Source organism: Salmo trutta, chromosome 20 (genome assembly GCF_901001165.1).
Source record: "Salmo trutta chromosome 20, fSalTru1.1, whole genome shotgun sequence".
NCBI lineage: Eukaryota > Metazoa > Chordata > Actinopteri > Salmoniformes > Salmonidae > Salmo > Salmo trutta.
This window is the reverse complement of record NC_042976.1, coordinates 42,603,660-42,619,244: the sequence shown is the minus strand read 5'-3', so window position 1 is coordinate 42,619,244 and position 15,585 is coordinate 42,603,660. Positions and strand designations below refer to the sequence as shown.

The 15,585-nt window shown below is 42.1% G+C and overlaps 1 protein-coding gene across 3 annotated transcripts in view; it reads right to left on the bottom strand.

The window, feature by feature from the left end:
• Window positions 1–6,078: 6,078 nt before the first annotated feature.
• Window positions 6,079–15,585, bottom strand: part of LOC115156096 (kalirin) — a 288,273-nt gene continuing 278,766 nt past the window's right edge. For all 3 annotated transcript variants that reach the window (XM_029703397.1, XM_029703398.1, XM_029703399.1), the window contains 7 exons: window positions 9,684–9,805; window positions 9,434–9,565; window positions 9,037–9,201; window positions 8,572–8,650; window positions 8,198–8,398; window positions 7,531–7,669; window positions 6,079–7,276 (listed from right to left, as the gene is read on the bottom strand). In XM_029703397.1, coding sequence (XP_029559257.1) covers window positions 6,731–7,276; window positions 7,531–7,669; window positions 8,198–8,398; window positions 8,572–8,650; window positions 9,037–9,201; window positions 9,434–9,565; window positions 9,684–9,805 — 1,384 coding nt within the window. In that variant the 3' untranslated portion in view covers window positions 6,079–6,730. The remainder of the gene's footprint in view (window positions 7,277–7,530; window positions 7,670–8,197; window positions 8,399–8,571; window positions 8,651–9,036; window positions 9,202–9,433; window positions 9,566–9,683; window positions 9,806–15,585) is intronic.

Below are 15,585 nucleotides of genomic sequence, written 5' to 3'. Positions count from 1 at the left end.
GTCACACCCTGACCTAACCAAAATAGAGAATAAAAAGGATCTCTAAGGTCAGGGCGTGACAACATTGGGGTTTAGACCAGGGCACAGTACTATTACTGCAACAACATTAGTTTTAAATAATATTGTCAATGCTTTACATTGGAAAATTAATTGTGCTGCCTTGTTTGTGGACTATTGTGGACAGGTTAAATCTCAATTCCTTGAAGTGCATAAAGGGGTACCCCAGGGTTCAATTCTGGAGCCACTATTATTTACGCTGCATATAAATAACATTGGAAATACTGTGAAAAATGTGAATAATCTTTATGCTGATGATACAGTATGGTATTCTGTTGCACTATCTGTAAACAAAGCCTTTTCACATTAGCAGTCTGATTTCCAAGCACTACAGTCACTATTGGATCTTAAGTTGGTACTTAATGCAAACAAAACAAAATGCATGCTATTTTCTATATTTTCCAGACTTAAGTAACCTTGAAATGACTAGCCTGAACGAAACACAAATAGTTTTGTGAGTTTCCTCCCTCTTTATAAATATCTTGATATCTGGATAGATGATCAATTGGAGATCAAACATTGATTATTCTACAGATATAGAGCATGTGTAGTCTTTTGATAATAGAAAGAAAGTGGTCCAGGCCACTTTTATGTCTGTTTTAGATGCAGCTTCCACACTTAAACCTCTAGATGCTGTTTTCCATTGTTCCCTTAGATTCATTACTGCCGATTAATTTTATAACTCACCATTGCATATTGTATTAAAAGGAGGGTTGGGCTTCTCTATTTGTAAGAAGAGAGCAGCATTCCCTTTGTTTATTTACCATGAGCTTCTGCAGAAACACTCGTCAAGGTCAAGACTATAGAATACCGTAGAAGAGCACAAGATTGGATAGTGCTAGAGGTTCCAAGGGTGGCTTCTGATTTAGGGAATAGCTGCTTTGGTTTTTATGCTCCACAGATGTGGAATGTGTTGCAGGGGAGGCTCTGGCTTGAATGCCTGCTGCCCTTTATGATGTGTGTGTTTGTATTGTGCAGGGCTCATTTAAAAAATTGACTTGGTCTCAATATGACACTCTGTAAAATAAAGGTTAGTAAATGAAATACATGTCTCTGGGAGCTTTCCACACTGGATTGTGCAACATTTTCCCATGTATTATACTGAACAAAAATATAAACCCAACATGTAACAATTTCAACAATTTTACTGTGTTACAGTTCATGTAAGGAAATCAGTCAATTGAAATATTCATTAGGCCCTAATCTATGGATTTCACATGACTGGGCAGGGGTGCAGCCATGGGTGGGCCTGGGAGGGCATAGGACCACCCACTGGGGAGCCAGGCCCAGCCAATCAGAATGAGTTTTTCCCCACAAAAGGGCTTTATTACAGACACAAATACTCCTCAGTTTCATCAGCTGTCTGGGTGGATGGTCTCAGATGATTCCGCAGGTGAAGAAACTGGATGTGGAGGTCCTGGGCTGGCGTGGTTACATGTGGTCTGCGGTTGTGAGGCTGTTTGGGCGTACTGCCAAATTCTCTAAAACAATGTTGGAGGCAGCATATGGTAGAGAAACTAACATTAAATTATCTTGCAACAGCTCTGGTGGACATTCCTGCTGTCAGCATTCCAATTGCACGCTCCCTCAAAAGTTTAGACATCTGTGGCATTGAGTTGTGTGACAAAACTGCACATTTTAGAGTGGCCTTTTATTGTCCCCAATACAAGGTGCACCTGTGTAATGATCATGCTGTTTAATCAGCTTCTTGATATGCCACACCTGTCACGTGGATGAATTATCTTGGCAAAGGAGAAATGCTCACTAACAGGAACGTAAACAAATGTGTGCACAACATTTTAGAGAAATAAGCTTTTTGTGCGCATGGAACATTCCTGGGATCTTTTATTTCAGTTCATGAAACATGGGACCAACACTTTACATGTTGTGTTTATTCCGTGATTTTCAAAATTTTTCATTCAAATTGGTTGAATGATCATTGCTGTTTTTTTTTGTAACAGTATTTTTATTGGAGTTTCACAATTTTCACCCATATTAAGAGATACAACAACAAAGACGAGACAAAAAAAAACAGCACTCACTTACACATATCCGTATGTATGCACGCACGTACACACACACACCATTTTCCTCTCCCTGCTCAGCGCTTCTCTCACCCCATCCCCCTCATTGCGTCTCTCAATACATACATTTTAAACAAACAGAAACAGAAATATATTTTTTTTTTTTAAAAGCTCAGTTTAAACCAAGAAGTTGGGTTCCCCACATGGACCGTACAGCGTAATTCTGAAATACATAGATTACCATTCTAAGAGAATCCTTGCAGCATAATAGCTGATACTTCAGGTTCTAGGTAATTTAGGTAAGGTTCCCATACTTTGTAGAACTGATCTGTCTTAGAATGCAATGTACATGTCAGATATTCCAGCGGCACCCATTCAAATAGTATCTTATGCCAATCTTTAATAGAGGGAACCTTATCACTAATCCACTGTAAAAGTATGTTTTTCCTCGCTGCGAAGGTGAGGATGTTGTAAATCCTCCTCTTACCCACAGAAGTTACATGCCTACTAGGGAGACCCAACAGTAGAGAAACCGGGTCCAACTCTCGATCGACCCCCAGGATCCTCTCAATCTCCCGCAAAACACCAGACCAATATCTTTGTATTTTGGCACATGACCACAAACAATGCGCCAGGGTGCCAGCATCAGCTCCACACCCAAGACATTGAGGAGAAGAGGAAGAGGGGCCAAAAGCATGTCCGCGACTTGGGGATATATGCAATCTGTGGATCATTGCTGTTTTAAAGTCACCATTGTCCTCATGGTGAAATCCCTGAGTGGTTTCCTTCCTCTCCGGCAACTGAGTTAGGAAGGTCTGTATCTTTGTAGTGACTGGGTGTATTGATACACCATCCAAAGTATAATTAATAACTTCACCGTGATATTCAATGTCTGTTTTGTTTTTCATTTGTACCCATATACCAATAGGTGCCCTTTGTGAGGCATTGGAAAACCTCCCTGCTCTTTGTGATTGAATCTGTGTTTGAAATTCACTGTTCGACTGAGTGACCTTACAGATAATTGTATGTGGGGTACAGAGATGAGGTAGTCATTCAAAAACCATGTTAAACACTTAGTGCACACAGAGTTCATGCAACTTATGTGACTTGTTAACTTATTTAGGCTTGACATAACAAAGGGGTTGTATACTTATTGACTCAAGACATTTTAGCTTTTCATTTTTTATTAATTGCTAACATAATTCCACTTTGACATGGGGTATTGTGTGTAGGCCAGTGGCACAAAATCTCAATTTAATCCATTTTAAATTCAGGCTGTAACACAACAAAATGTGGGAAAAGTCAAGGGGTATGCATACTTTCAGAAGGCACTGTAATCTTAAGCATTTTACCACTTAGTTTTAGGTAGCAATAGTATCACATCTTGCTAACGTGAAGCAGAACTGATTCACCAATTTGCTCAGAAGTAGGTTTGAAGCACTGTACCATGGAGCATACTACCAGCTTTGTATTTGGTTAGGCATGTACATAAGGTTATAGTTTTATGGTTGTTTATGAGTTGCCAATTCAATTGCATTGCCTGTAGGTATGAGAAAAAATGTAATCAGCATAACATTTAAATATTTCTCTACATACTGTACAGTACATCCTACCTATAGGAATGCTTAATGTGCTTCACAAATGGCACCCTATTCCTATATAGTGCACTGTTTGACCAGTGCTATAGGCCCTGGTCAAAACTAGTGCACTATGTAGGGAATAGGGTGCCATTTGGGAAGCATCCTTAGAGAGCGTTGAAGTACACAGGACGTGTGAATGATGGGTCTCTGCGTCGGCTGTTACAAAATGTTAGAAACAAACATCCTTTCATAATTTGAGTAAATAAATAAAAACATTTAAAAAATGAAATCAAGTTATACCAGTTCTCATATTTAAATAAACAATACATCCAGAAATTAAGTAATTAAGGCCTGGGTTTACAAATCCTACACTATTGGGGCAATACTACATTAACTGTTCAATCAGTGTTCTAGACCCTGAGTGCTAGTTGCACAAGTAAACAATCATACTGAGTAAATGGGTGACCAGTACTAAGTGTCACAGGTGGGATCTGAACCACAGTCTCTGAGCTCGGGAAACCAACATCTTAAAGGTCCAATGCAGCTGTTTTTATCTCAATATCAAATCATTTCTGGGTAAACATTAAGTGCCTTACTGTGATTGTTTTCAATTAAAATGAAAACAAAAATAACTTCCTAGCAAAGAACAATTTCGCAAATACGAACTTTGCTAGGACTGTCTGGGAGTGGTCTGAGTGGGGAGGGCAAAACTATAAACTAGTTGTTATTGGCAGAGAGGTTTAGAACTCTCTTATTGGTCTAATAAAGAGATTCTCACCAGGTGGGCCAAAACTCCATCCCAACAAAACAGGCTGAAATTTCAGGCGGTCTTTTCAAACAGCTCTTACACTAAAAGGGCATTATCATAATTTTCACAATTTCACAGTATTATTCCAACCTCATAGTGTGGAAATATAGAACACAGGAAAGTCACGTTTTTGACTGCACTGGCTGTTGAACCATTAGACCAAAATTTTCCTTGGGCCGAGGGTGACACTGATTTTGAAGTCGCAGGCAGTCCGACTCACCTCAACTACATGAGTGATGAGAGCTAATGTGAAGACTTCAGATTTGTTGTAAACGATTTGGGTCTATGAACAGAAATATGCAACTCATTGTTTGTTCACTGCCCTATTTGGATTGAAATTTGCAGCCTGTCCTTCCAGCTTTGAACATTCAATTACAACTAAACCTAAACCAACGGGAACCGCCCTTGCTCTCTCTGCCTGGCCGGTTCCCCTCTCTCCACTGGGATTCTCTGCCTCTAACCCTATTACAGGGGCTGAGTCACTGGCTTACTGGTGCTCTTCCATGCCATCCCTAGGAGGGGTGCGTCACTTGAGTGGGTTGAGTCACTGACGTGGTATTCCTGTCTGGGTTGGCGCCCCCCTTGGGTTGTGCCGTGGCGGAGATCTTTGTGGGCTATACTCGGTCTTGTCTCAGGATGGTAAGTTGGTGGTTGAAGATATCCCTCTAGTGGTGTGGGGGCTGTGCTTTGGCAAAGTGGGTGGGTTTATATCCTGCCTGTTTGGCCCTGTCCGGGGGTATCATCAGATGGGGCCACAGTGTCTCCTGACCCATCCTGTCTCAGCCACTAGTATTTACGCTGCAGTAGTTTGTGTCGGGGGGCTAGGGTCAGTCTGTTATATCTGGAGTATTTCTCCTGTCTTATCCGGTGTCCTGTGTGAATTTAAATATGCTCTCTCTAATTCTCTTTCTTTCTTTCTCTCTCTCTCTGAGGACCTGAGCCCTAGGACCATGCCTCAGGACTATCTGGCATGATGACTCCTTGCTGTCCCCAGTCCACCTGGCAGTGCTGCTGCTCCAGTTTCAACTGTTCTGCCTGCGGCTATGGAACCCTGACCTGTTCACCGGACGTGCTACCCGTCCCAGACCTGCTGTTTTCAACTCTCTAGAGACAGCAGGAGCGGTAGAGATACTCTCAATGATCGGCTATGAAAAGCCAACTGACATTTACTCCCGAGGTGCTGACCTGTTGCAGCCTCGACAACTACTGTGATTATTATTATTTGACCATGCTGGTCATTTATGAACATTTGAACATCTTGGCCATGTTCTGTTATAATCTCCACCCGGCTCAGCCAGAAGAGGACTGGCCACCCCTCATAGCCTGGTTCCTCTCTAGGTTTCTTCCTAGATTGTGGCCTTTCTAGGGAGTTTTTCCTAGCCACAGTGCTTCTACATCTGCAGTGCTTGCTGTTTGGGGTTTTAGGCTGGGTTTCTGTACAGCACTTTGAGATGTAAGCTGATGTAAGAAGGGCTATATAAATACATTTGATTTGATTTAAACCCGAGACCTATGAATGGTGAACCAACAAAATGCATTCAAAGTGAGCTTGGAGGTGACAGACGTGCTGACCTACAAGAATGATGTACAAAGTGATGTGACAAGTTAATCGTGTTAGATTCTTTCATTCATATCTCAAACCGCACCATTGGAAAAATAGCCGTTATACTATATCTTCACACTCTAAGGGATCAATGCTGAATATTTCTTCACATACAATAGCACTTCTTCAAAGGCTGACCACATTCTACAATAAATTACATTCAACAGTTATACTACCGTTCATAGATCTTTCTCTGATAGTTAGTTAATCATTTCCAAGGATGATATATTACAATTTTGGCATTTCCAATACATGGACACCATAAGAGTGGTAGGGCTTCATACTACAGCTCCGAAACATCTCAATGAATCAAATGCCAATGTCTTGTCTTCTGGCATCTTGAACACAGTAATGATATTCACACAACACGTTTGTTGAAAAGTTACAGTAGTATCTACTATCCAGAGATGGAAAACCATGTTTCAATTCCTGGGGTGTAATCATTAGTCCAAACAGTTGCAAAAAGTTTTGTTTAGCAACGAAAACAAGTTTCTATTGGACAAATTCAGGTAGGTCCCTCCCCGTTTGGTTCAGTTTACTTCGGTTTGGTTCTGTTTAGTGCCTAGTGAATACACCCCTGTAGTACTACTAACTGAGTGTTTTTCGTTTCACCTGTGTGTTGTGTTCATAGGGTGTTAATTGGCTGTTCACAGGGTGATTATAGGGTGTGGCCCATGCTTCTGGTCAACAGTCCCTTGATGTTGGTGACAGGGCGCACGTCGTGTAGTTGTCTCCGTCTGTCGATGAAGGATGCCAGGCGGCCCGTGTCCAGTGGGGTCTTGGAGTAGTCTCCACTGTGGGCACTCACCCAGGGGTGCTGAAGACAAATGGTGGCAATGGGCCTCTTCCGGGGGTCCTGCTGCAGGGTAGAGCTGATGAAGTCCCTGGCCGCCTGGCTCACTCCCTGGAAGTAGTCCTCTGGGAAGCAGAAGTCCAGCTTGCAGATATTGACACACGTCTCCTCCAGGGTCTCGTCCAGGAAGGGCGAGACACCGCTCAACATGACGTAGGCCAGGACCCCGGCGCTCCAAACATCAGTGCTCAGGGACACCGCTGTGCCCTGGATCAGCTCAGGAGCCGCAAACTCTGGGTTGCCCAGGAGAAGATGGACATAACGGTGACGAGACACCTGGACCGCATCTCCAAAATCTATAAGCTTGATAGAAGGAACAGGCACGTGGAGATCCACCAGGAGGTTCTCAGGCTAGGGACACGATATGAATGAGTTTGTTAATGGGTTTGACCAAGATCAGGTTAAAGGGACATTTCACTGAAAGTTTCTCAGATGCTTTTAGACTACAAAAGTTAACTAATTTCCATTCATTTGGGGCGTCGTGGACGTGGTTTCATCTTGACAGACTACTTTAAAGGTCTGAAAACATCTGCCAAACTAAAGTGTAATGTCACTTTAATAACATATGTTCTTAGCATTGGTACTGATGTGTGCTTTGTGTTTACCTTAAGGTCTAGATGGGCCACTCTGCAGGTGTGGAGGTGCTGTAAGGCCTCTAAGGTGTCCTTCACAAAGAAGGCCACCTTCTCCTCCATCAGCTCATCATGGGCCACCAGGTAGTCCAACAGCCTCCCGCCCTCCAGCCTGGAAACAACACGAGACAAAAATGTATTCAGACCACACTATGACACTATTGTGCGTCCCAAATGGCACCATATTCCCTACACAGTAAACTGATTTTGACCAATGTAGGGAATAGGGTGCCATTTGGGATGCAAACAATGACTATGTTCATTTACACTAAGAAAGCCAAGTGTAAACTATAATCCCTAGCCTGGGTCCTATACTGGGTTCTCTTCTATGAAATTCATACCATGAGCTTCACATGTTAGTGTTGGCAACACAGCGAGGAGTTGGCTAAAAGCAAAAACAGACTGAAACACCAGGCTGTACAATAATCTATCCCTCTTTCTCAATTCATCTTTTCTCGATTCCTCACATCCTCTCTCCTTGCTGCCTCCTCAATCGTATTGGAGGATAAGGTCCAAAGTCCCTCCACCCAGACCTTCTTCTCCAATGCATTTTGCGAAGGAGGTGAGCAGAGATGACGCAAGGAATCAAGGGAAATATGAATTGAGAAACAGCCCAAGTCCACAGCAGAAATGTCCTTACAGCTCGAAGACCAACATGAGGGAGGTGGGGGACTCGTAGGTGTCAGTCAGAGCCACCAGCTGAGGATGCTGGACGTGGCTCAAGATGTCTGCCTCGTGGTCCACCTGCTCCTTCTTTTGCATCTTCTTAGTGATGTACTTCACAGCCACCTCCTTCTTACTGGCCTTGTTCAGACACTTTCTCACTACGGAGAATCGGCCCCTGGAGAAAGGAGAGGAGTAGGAGGACAGTTGTAACACGTAAAAAATGTAATTGTTGTACCTGTCAAACTGCTGCTGTGGGCCTTTGTTATGCAAATTTGTATGAAAAATCCAATAAAATCCAACAAATTATAATGATAGGCTGCTTTAAAACAGTGGGGGTGTGTACTTTACCGTCCAATCTCACAAATTTCCGTGAAACTCGATTCAAAGTTGTCTTTCCACTGAATGCTCATTCCATCATATGTGGAAGCTTAGAATAGAGAGAAAACAAATGGAATATTTTATTAGTCAATATTTACATTGTCGCTACGTTTATGCAGTAACGTTTCTTCAAGAACCTCTCGATCTGCCATGACTGGTTTTTGTGATGAGGGTGAAATACCAATCGTGCTTCCAAAATGGCACCCTATTCCCTTTATGGTGCCCTACATTTGACCATAGGGCTCTGGTCAAAAGCAGTGCACTGTTTAGGGAATAGGGTGCCATTTAGTATGCATTCTAGGAGCAGGCACCTGGGCCCTGGTCAAAAGTAGTGCACTATATAGGGAGTAGGGTGTCATTTAGGACGTATCCATAGTCTAGGTATAGCTTAACTCCCTCCCTGCTTGTAGTGTGAAGGTGGAGGGTTTGACTCACTCCCGCTGGGTAGGGTCACCATGTTGGAGGGCTCGCTGGGTGGACTGACCCCCCAGGGGTTACTGGCATTGACACGGAACTGGTAGTGCCCCCCAGGAATGAGATCTTCAATCTTAACACACACATCTACCGTAGAGACCACTGACTGCTGCCACAGTAGGGAGTCTGCAGGGAAGAGAACGAAGAGGTTAGGTCAACAAGTTCTTGTTCAAAGATCTCAGGTGATTGTCAGTAGCTTGTGAATTGTAGGTGAAGTTGGGCCTAGATGGTGATCTTGGGTCAGTTTTGCATTTCCCCTACTAATGGTTAGGGTTAGCGTTGGGGAGGTGAGGCTGATCCTATTTCTGTATCTAGGAGCAACTTCGCCCCGGAGCCAGAAGAGATGGGCCTACTGTACCTTCCTGCCTGTACTCTACTGTGTAGCTGGACACGGCACAGCTAGCTGAGCTGGCAGGGGGGAGCCAGTGGACGATCACTGCATTGCTACTGGCCTCCTGGGCCACGGGCCTCGCAGGTGCTGTTGGGATACCTGAAAACAGACATCAGGCCAACATCAGTAGTCGCCATGGTCATAGAGAACCTCACCTTCTACCTCATTCCTCCCTACATCCATCATCCATAACCCCCCTCTCTTCACTTCCTCTTACCTTGTACTTTGATAGAGGCAGAGGAGGAGGCAGTGCCATGGTCATTGACAGCCACACAGGTGTAGATGCCAGTGTCCTGGGGCATTAGGTTACAGATCTTCAGCAGAATGTCACCCGTATCCCTGGAGACAAAGACAGAAGAAGAGGCCAGGTTGGATTGATTGCTGAAAATAGAGCTTGACCTATGTTACATTTGAGTTCAATCCCAAATGGCACTCTATTCCTTACATAGTGCACTACTAAAATAGACCGTAACCCTATAAGTCCTGGTCAAAACTAGTGCACAATATAGGGAATTGGGTGCCATTTGGGAGAGAACGTTGATGTATGCTTTAGCTGATTGCTTCTTTTACTGAGCTCCATCTAACGTTCATGTTAGTCCTCCAACAACATGTTTAGTCTACTCAATGGATTAACAATGGGATTAGGCTACAGGCTTTACCTTTAAGCAATTCTCAGACAATAGAGTGAAACTTTTCCCTATATAGCGGGGTACCATTGGAATGGAATGAATGGAACTGTATCAAACATATGGTTTCCACGGATTGGACACGTTCCACTTATTTTAGCCATTACTATGAGCCATCCTCCCTCCATCAGGCTCCACAGGATGCCACCGTATACCTGCGATCATCTAGACAAGGGGTTCCAAACTTTTTTCCCCAGGGCCCTCTTTTTCACATTTGAAAAATGTCAAACTGGAGGGCCTAGTAAAATGTTGTTTTGAAGCTCATTTCCTGCATTTTTACATAGTCTAACAAGACTCATGGCATCTTTTAGGCATCTTCCTCAGGCATTTTACTGCTTGTTTCTAGCCTAAAGCATTGTCAATTTCTGCATAGTTTTAGATCGGTATCAACAATTGCAAATTGTAATTTTTTTTATTACAAAATAAGGAGAGCTACCCTCCTGTAGGTTTTCGCTCCGAATAACCTGATTCAGTTTATCAAACAGCTAATTATTAGAATCAGGTGCCATAGATTAGGGTTGGAGTGAAAACCTACAGGACAACCTGGTCTCGGAGCATTTCGTCTGCTTCTGTACGTAAATCCGAGACACTGCTTTTAGTATGATATGTTATATTTTGTATGGTATACAGTGCCTTCAGAAAGTATTTAACCCTTGACTTTTTCCATATTTTGTTGTGTTACAACCTGAATTTAAAATTGATTAAAACAGTTTTTTCTCTCTCAACCATCTACACGCAATACCCCATAAACAACAAAGTGAAAACATGTTTTTAGAAATGTTTGCTAATTTATTTGAAAATTAAAAACATATCATTTACATAAGTATTAACACCCCTGAGTCAATACACCTTTGGCAACGACTGCAGCTGTGAGTCTTTCTGGGTAAGTCTCTAAAAGCTTTCCACGCCTGGATTGTGCAACATTTTCCTATTATTATTTTTTTAAATTCTTCAAGCTCTGTCATATTGGTTGTTGATCATTGCTAGACAACCATTTTCATCTAGATTTAAGTCAAAACTTTAACTCGGCCACTCTGGAACATTCACTGTCCTTGGTAAGCAACTCCAGTGTAGATTTGGCCTTTTTTAGGTTGTTGCCCTTGTCGTGGAAATTCAGTACTGAGAGAGACTTGGTCTTGGTAATTTCTTCAAACAATTATCTTTATTTAATATTGATTAATTATTGCAATAATGAGACGGTCAGCCCACCAGTCTTGACTAACTGTTAGGCTGAGAGTCTAGCCTTTACAGACGATGCACAGTTTTTATATAGCTGATACCAAGATTGCTTAGTCAGTCACTTCTAACCTTCCCATAAGCCACCTTGGTTATCTACACAGGATGGTATTTTACTTAGGTCTTTTACTTAGGCATTGTTCTTAACTCTTCCAGGGGCTCTCTATCTGGAGTCACACACACCACATCTTGTCTATAGAATGCTAGCTTTTAGGTTTTTATCACCAACACAAGTCAATTGTCAGCTTCAAGCTATCTCTAGTAGAACCCATGTCTTCAACACCCAGACTAGCTGCAGGGTGCTAGAGTGGAGACCATAAAACAGAGCATTAGCAGGACAGAAATATCTTACTGTTCGTTAAGTAAATAATTGTTACATATCCAACAAATAAGGTGAATACATAATTTTTCCCTCACACCCTGCTGAAATGTGAATTAATCTCCCAGTGCCTGGTGGAAAGGAGACTGAACAAGATTTTCCTCTAGGATTTTGTCTGTGCTTAGCTCCATTACATTAGTTTTTTTATCCTGAAAAACACCCTAGTCCTTAACGATTACAAACATACCCATAATATGATGCAGCCACCACTATTCTTGAAAATATGGAGAGTGGTACTCAGTAATGTGTTGTATTAGATTTGCCCCAAACATAACACTTTGTACTCAGGACAAAAAGTGAACTGCTTTGCCAAATGTTTTGCAGTATCACTTTAGTGCCTTGTGTGAGAGCAAAATTGCAAGATTATGTTATAATGCTGTTAATGCATCAAATGGTTGTTTTACGCAACAGAATAAGGGGTTGTTAGAACGCTCATCTGTGTGTGTCCTACTGAGGATGGGCCTCTAGAAGATTTACGATGTCTTTGGGTGACACTGCATTCCAGAGCATGAGTTAATGTTTCTGTACTGGGGTACCAGGGGGAGATGGCTCCAGTATGGAGTTGGGGGGTTCCAGACTCTGATCTCTACACAATGAGGACAGTTGTTACAGCATATACTGTCTGCTGTGAATTATAAGTATCTTTCATACAAATCTTAACCTTGTGACCCATTATTCCATACATCTGTTGTTTGTCATGTAGACTAAAGCAGGATGGACTTTGCTATAAAATGCTGTGGCTCAAACCAGCTCGTTGAGTTCTCAGTGATCACCTCCAGGGGTGATTACCGACCAACTCCATTACTGCAGTAATTAAATAATAAAGTTTGATTGTTTTGAAGAAATCTAAAAGTCTCTCCTTTTGATTACAATAATTCCACCACAATTTTGGCGACGAGGATGGGATGATAAACTTCATTTTTCTGATTGTTCCCAGTGAAATCCAGGTTAACGTGCATGGGGAGTTGCATTAGATGCAACCAGGGGAAAGCCACTCTCCACTATTTGGAGCAGATCGGATCCCCACCTAGCTGGGAGCGTCAGCTGAATGGATACATCATTTCGAACAGAATTGGATAAAGGGTGAGACTGGTTTCTTTCAATAATTGAACTTGAAAGGGCACAGAATTAATAGTACTAATTAGACATTAACTGAACATAAGTGAAAACAAAAGCCCCTGTTGAGGGTACGCTCAGAGCGAGGTCTTCCCTAAGAGCTGGGGTAACTAGCAGGACTGAGTTGAGTTGATGAGAGTGTTCTTAAGTGAGGTATCCTTGGACATGATTGTTAATATGCCAATTGTGGGCTACCAAAAGTCCAGATCCGTGGTACTGGCTTACAGTAGGACTGGTGAGGTTAACATATTGAACGAAGAATGAGAGTGCAGGTGACGCCTTGCGAGGCATCTGACCTTTGGTAAATTTCAAATTTTAATGTGTACGTAATTTATAAAATGTTTTGTTAAATAAGGTAAACAGGTGTTAGGTTCTTATTTTTCAGAGTAAATAACTTACGGACACTAGAGAAGCTTTAACCAAGTTTAATCATCCCCAAAGGTTCTGTACAGCTGTAATCAGAAAAGATTTCAGACATCACAGTTTATATGCATCCTACTTAAGACACTCCTCTTTCTCTCCAATCCTTACATTTTATGGCTCTCCACAGGAAAGAAGTTAACCAGATACCAACCCTGATTACTCTCTTAAGGGGAACTGACCTCACCCCTCACCTCCTGACCTCAACCCCTCCTTCACCTAATCCACAGATATCCATCTTTCTTCCCTAAATCAACACATTGCTCTCCTTTCCTCCATGAAACACATTCCAAAGCCTTCTGGCTTTTTACAAACTCTTCCTATTCAAGGCTTTGTCTCTATCATTTATTTAATATCTCAATGTTCAAAGTTTAGCCGATTCCAACACAGGTATGCCCTGGGTTACTATTGTTTGGTGTAATTGTGTGTGTTTTTGATATTCCTGGTACTTAGAAAATACGAGGTAAGATAGGATTTTTGGGACCGTGTTACAAAGTTAGAGAGGAGACATGGGTACTCTGTAGGTAGTTTTGCACATTTGGATAGATGTAAGATAATCTATACCATAGTAATTGCAAAAGGCAATATCCCAGTGTGGATACAACACCAGGTTTTGGGATCATTAATTGGGCAATATTTTGATAATGGTATGGGTTTCCCTGTTCATCTAGACAGGGTTTGAAATCATGTGTGGGTAATCTTTGTAGAAGCGTTCTGTGTGGCCACGGTAGGTTGACTCTGTGTGGGTAACCTTTCAATGATGTTCTGTGTGGACATCTGGCCAATTCTGTGTGGATGGTTATTTAGTAATGTTCTGTGTGAGCATTTGATCAATCCTGTGTGGGTGATCATGAAGGCTCTGTGTGAGCCTGAGATAAATAATAATTAGTAGATAAATTAATGATATGCAATGGTTTAAAATAGTTAGGTACATACAGATGAAGTCGGATGTTTACATACACTTATGTTGGAGTCATTAAAACTCGTTTTTCAACCACTCGACAAATTTCTTGTTAACAAACTATAGTTTTGGCAAGTCGGTTAGGACATCAACTTTGTGCACGACACAAGTAATTTTTCCAACAATTGTTTACAGACAGATTATTTCACTTATAATTCACTGTATCACAATTCCAGTGGGTCAGAGGTTTACATACACTAAATTGACTGTGCCTTTAAACAGCTTGGAAAATTCCAGAAAATGATGTCATGGCTTAGAAGCTTCTGATAGGCTAATTGACATCATTTGAGTCAATTGGAGGTGTACCTGTGGATGTATTTCAAGGCCTACCTTCAAACTCAGTGCCTCTTTGCTTGACATCATGGGAAAATCTAAATAAATCAGTCAAGATCTCAGGAAAAAAAAATGGTAGACCTCCACAAGTCTGGTTCATCCTTAGGAGCAATTTCCAAATGCCTGAAGGTACCACGTTCATCCGTACAAACAATAGTACGCAAGTATAAACACCATGGGACCACGCAGCCATCATACCGCTCAGGAAGGAGATGCGCTCTGTCTCCTAGAGATGAACGTACTTTGGTGCGAAAAGTGCAAATCAATCGCAGAACAACAGCAAAGGACCTTGTGAAGATCCTGGAGGAAACTGGTACACAAGTATCTATATCCACAGTAAAACGAGTCCTATATCGACATAACCTGAAAGGCCACTCAGCAAGGAAGCATCCACTGCTCCAAAACCACCATAAAAAAGCCAGACTACGGTTTGCAACTGCACATGGGGACAAAGATCGTACTTTTTTGAGAAATGTATTCTGGTCTGATGAAAAAAAAATAGAAATGTTTCGCCATAATGACCATCGTTATGTTTGGAGGAAAAAGGGGGAGGCTTGCAAGCCCAAGAAAACCATCCCAACCGTGAAGCACGGGGGTGGCAGCATCATGTTGTGGGGGTGCTATGCTGCAGGAGGGACTGGTACACTTCACAAAATAAATGGCATCATGAGGAAGGAAAATTATGTGGATATATTGAAGCAACATCTCAAGACATCAGTCAGGAAGTTAAAGCTTGGTCGCAAATGGGTCTTCCACATGGACAATGACCGCAAGCATACTTCCAAAGTTGTGGCAAAATAGCTTAAGGACAACTTAGTCAAGGTATTGGAGTGGCCATCACAAAGCCCTGACCTCAATCCTATAGAAAATTTGTAGGCAGAACTGAAAAAGCATGTGCGAGCAAGGAGGCCTACAAACCTGTCTCAGTTACACCAGCTCTGTCAGGAGGAATAGGGCCAAAATTCACGCAACATATTGTGGGAAGCTT